Below are 2,502 nucleotides of genomic sequence, written 5' to 3'. Positions count from 1 at the left end.
TAATAAAACTCGGCGGGTGCTTTAATAGGTCAAGTGAGAAACAGAGGAGAGTGCGACCTACGAAGGAGTTTGAAGAGCTTTTCGAGACTGTAGCCATCTCGTAATTGATAACGTGTTGCTGTGAAGTGCTGGCAACATCCGAAGACAACACCTAATCACGGTATTGATTAGTGTGTTGAGTGTTGAAGATTTTTTTTCACTTCTCGGTTGATGCATCCGATATAGTTTTGTTATACGGTTTGTTAGATGTGTAGGATGCAATTTGTTACTCGCCTTTATAAGGGAGTTGTTTGATTCTTTCACTAGTATTGTTTTTTGTAAACTTACAAGTTTTTCTAGTGAATTATTTTTCCCTGAGGCACCGCACAAGTATTTAATACTTGTGCATAATTTATATCTCGTCTCTCTTATTATTATCGTTATTCCAGCTTCGTATAGGTGTGTTAAAATTATAACTTCCGCTGCATGTTGTCGTGGGTGTTACTACACCTACGCACAACACCTATATTCTGAAACACACAACACTCACTCTCAACTCACACATACACTGTGGAAACAGAACTTTCAATTGGTATCAGAGCTTCCACTTGACGCTACTAAGTGAGATCCTGTTTTGTTTTGTTTTCAGAGTGAAAAGGAATTATGGAAGGATCAACAAATACTGTTTTTAGGCCTCCCGTGTTGGATGGATCAAACTATGCATTGTGGAAAGTAAAGATGAGGGTTTTTATTAAATCCATTGATGAAAGAGCTTGGCAACGTGTACTTGATGGTTGGAGTCCACCAAAACTCGAGGATGCTGATGGAGACACACGGCTCAAACCTGAAAGTACATGGACTGTCGATGAAGTGCAAACTTCAAACTTTAATTCCAAGGCTCTCAATGCTATATTTTCATCTGTTGACACAAGGATGTTTAATTTAATCACCACTTGTGTATGCGCCAAAGATGCTTGGGAGATACTCCAGAAGCACTGTGAAGGATCCGCAAGTGTGCGTAAGACTAGGCTAAGGATGGTGACATCAAAGTTCGAAAGTTTGAGAATAGTGGACAAGGAGTCTATTCTTGAGTATGACTGCCGGTTGAGACAACTCTCAAATGAATTACATGGCCTAGGAGATCCCATACCAAATGAAAGATTGGTAAACAAGGTTCTAAGATCTCTTCCTGAGAGATTCAATGTCAAAGTCTGCGCTATTGAAGAATCTAAAGACACTTCAACGATCAACTTGGATGAACTAATGAGTTCTCTCAGAACTTTTGAGATGAATCTTGATCTACAAAGGAAGGATAAAGGGAAGACAATAGCCTTTGAAGCCTCAACCGAATCTTATGATGAAATCCTTCAAATATCTAAAGAGGTGGAAAAGTCTGATTTAGGTGAAGAATCGATCTCTCTTTTTACTAAGAAATTTGGTGATTATTTGAAGACTATGAGAGAAAAGAAGAAAGTTGGACAAAAATCTGAGCTGCCCAATAACTCCACTTTTGCAAAAGCTCAAAAGTTTACTCCTATAAAAGGACAGTTTCGACCAAAGACCGAAGTGCAAATCCAATCTAATGTCAGAAACCTGGACTCTGTGCAATGTAGAGAGTGTTCGGGATATGGACACTATGCCAATGAGTGTGCCAATCGACTTAGGAAAAACAAAGGCATGACTGTCACCCTGAGTGATGAAGAGTCTGATGATGATCAAGGATCAAGTGAATCTGAAAATCACACATCGTTATCTTCTGTGATCAAAGAAAAACGCTAAATACAAATCAATCCTTTGGGTGTTGCCACCGGTGTTGCAATACCTGGCCACAACACCTCTTCGAATTCAGTATGTCTTAAATCTACAACCCTTGCGGAGGCAAGTCAGTCTGAAACTCAAGAGGTAGATGATGATGAAGTCACTCTAGAAAGTGTGCAGACGATGTACGAAGAATTATATGAAGACTGGATCAAAATAACTAAAGGAAATGCAATTCTCTCCAAAGAGAATGCTGAGCTAAAGTCACAAATTTCACGACTTGAAGTAATCTTAAGCAAGAAAGATTTGGAATTATGCAAAGTCAAAGAGGAACTTGGAGAAGCAACTCAGATTCTTGCCAAGATGAATTCAAGTTCATCCAAACTTGACTCACTTTTGATGACTGGACAGAGTGACAAAGCTGGACATGGTTATCCGAACAGTCTGTTCGAAATTGGAGAATAATCCAATACTGAGAGAAAACCAACTGTTTTTGTCAAAGGAAGTGTTGAAACCTCGAATGCTACACAAACTGAAAAAGGTACTCCATCTAAAAGGCAAATATCTACCAAGAAGTCCAAATCCAGAAAACGCCACTTTATCTGCCACTATTGTTTTAGACCTGGTCATATCAAACCCTACTGCTTCAAACTGAGAGATGATTACAAGAGATGGGAATCAGAACAGGTGTTGCCACCGGTGTTGCATAACACCCGGCGCAACACTGCCAACAAAAACCGACGGTAAAAAGGGTTTGGGTACCAA

The 2,502-nt window shown here is 39.6% G+C and overlaps 1 protein-coding gene across 1 annotated transcript; it reads left to right on the top strand.

Moving 5' to 3' along the window:
- Positions 1-642: 642 nt before the first annotated feature.
- On the top strand, positions 643-1,758 carry LOC140805877 (uncharacterized). The gene has a single exon (XM_073162235.1). The coding sequence runs from the start codon at positions 643-645 to the stop codon at positions 1,756-1,758; it is 1,116 nt and encodes a 371-aa protein (XP_073018336.1).
- Positions 1,759-2,502: the final 744 nt, after the last annotated feature.

This window comes from Primulina eburnea, chromosome 1 (assembly GCF_022965805.1).
Source record: "Primulina eburnea isolate SZY01 chromosome 1, ASM2296580v1, whole genome shotgun sequence".
Classification (NCBI taxonomy): domain Eukaryota; kingdom Viridiplantae; phylum Streptophyta; class Magnoliopsida; order Lamiales; family Gesneriaceae; genus Primulina; species Primulina eburnea.
This window is presented reverse-complemented; position numbering and strand designations above follow the sequence as displayed.

Coding starts and splice junctions, on each gene's coding strand:
- LOC140805877 (XM_073162235.1), top strand. CDS start 643: ATGGAAGGATCAACAAATACTGTTTTTAGGCCTCCCGTGTTGGATGGA.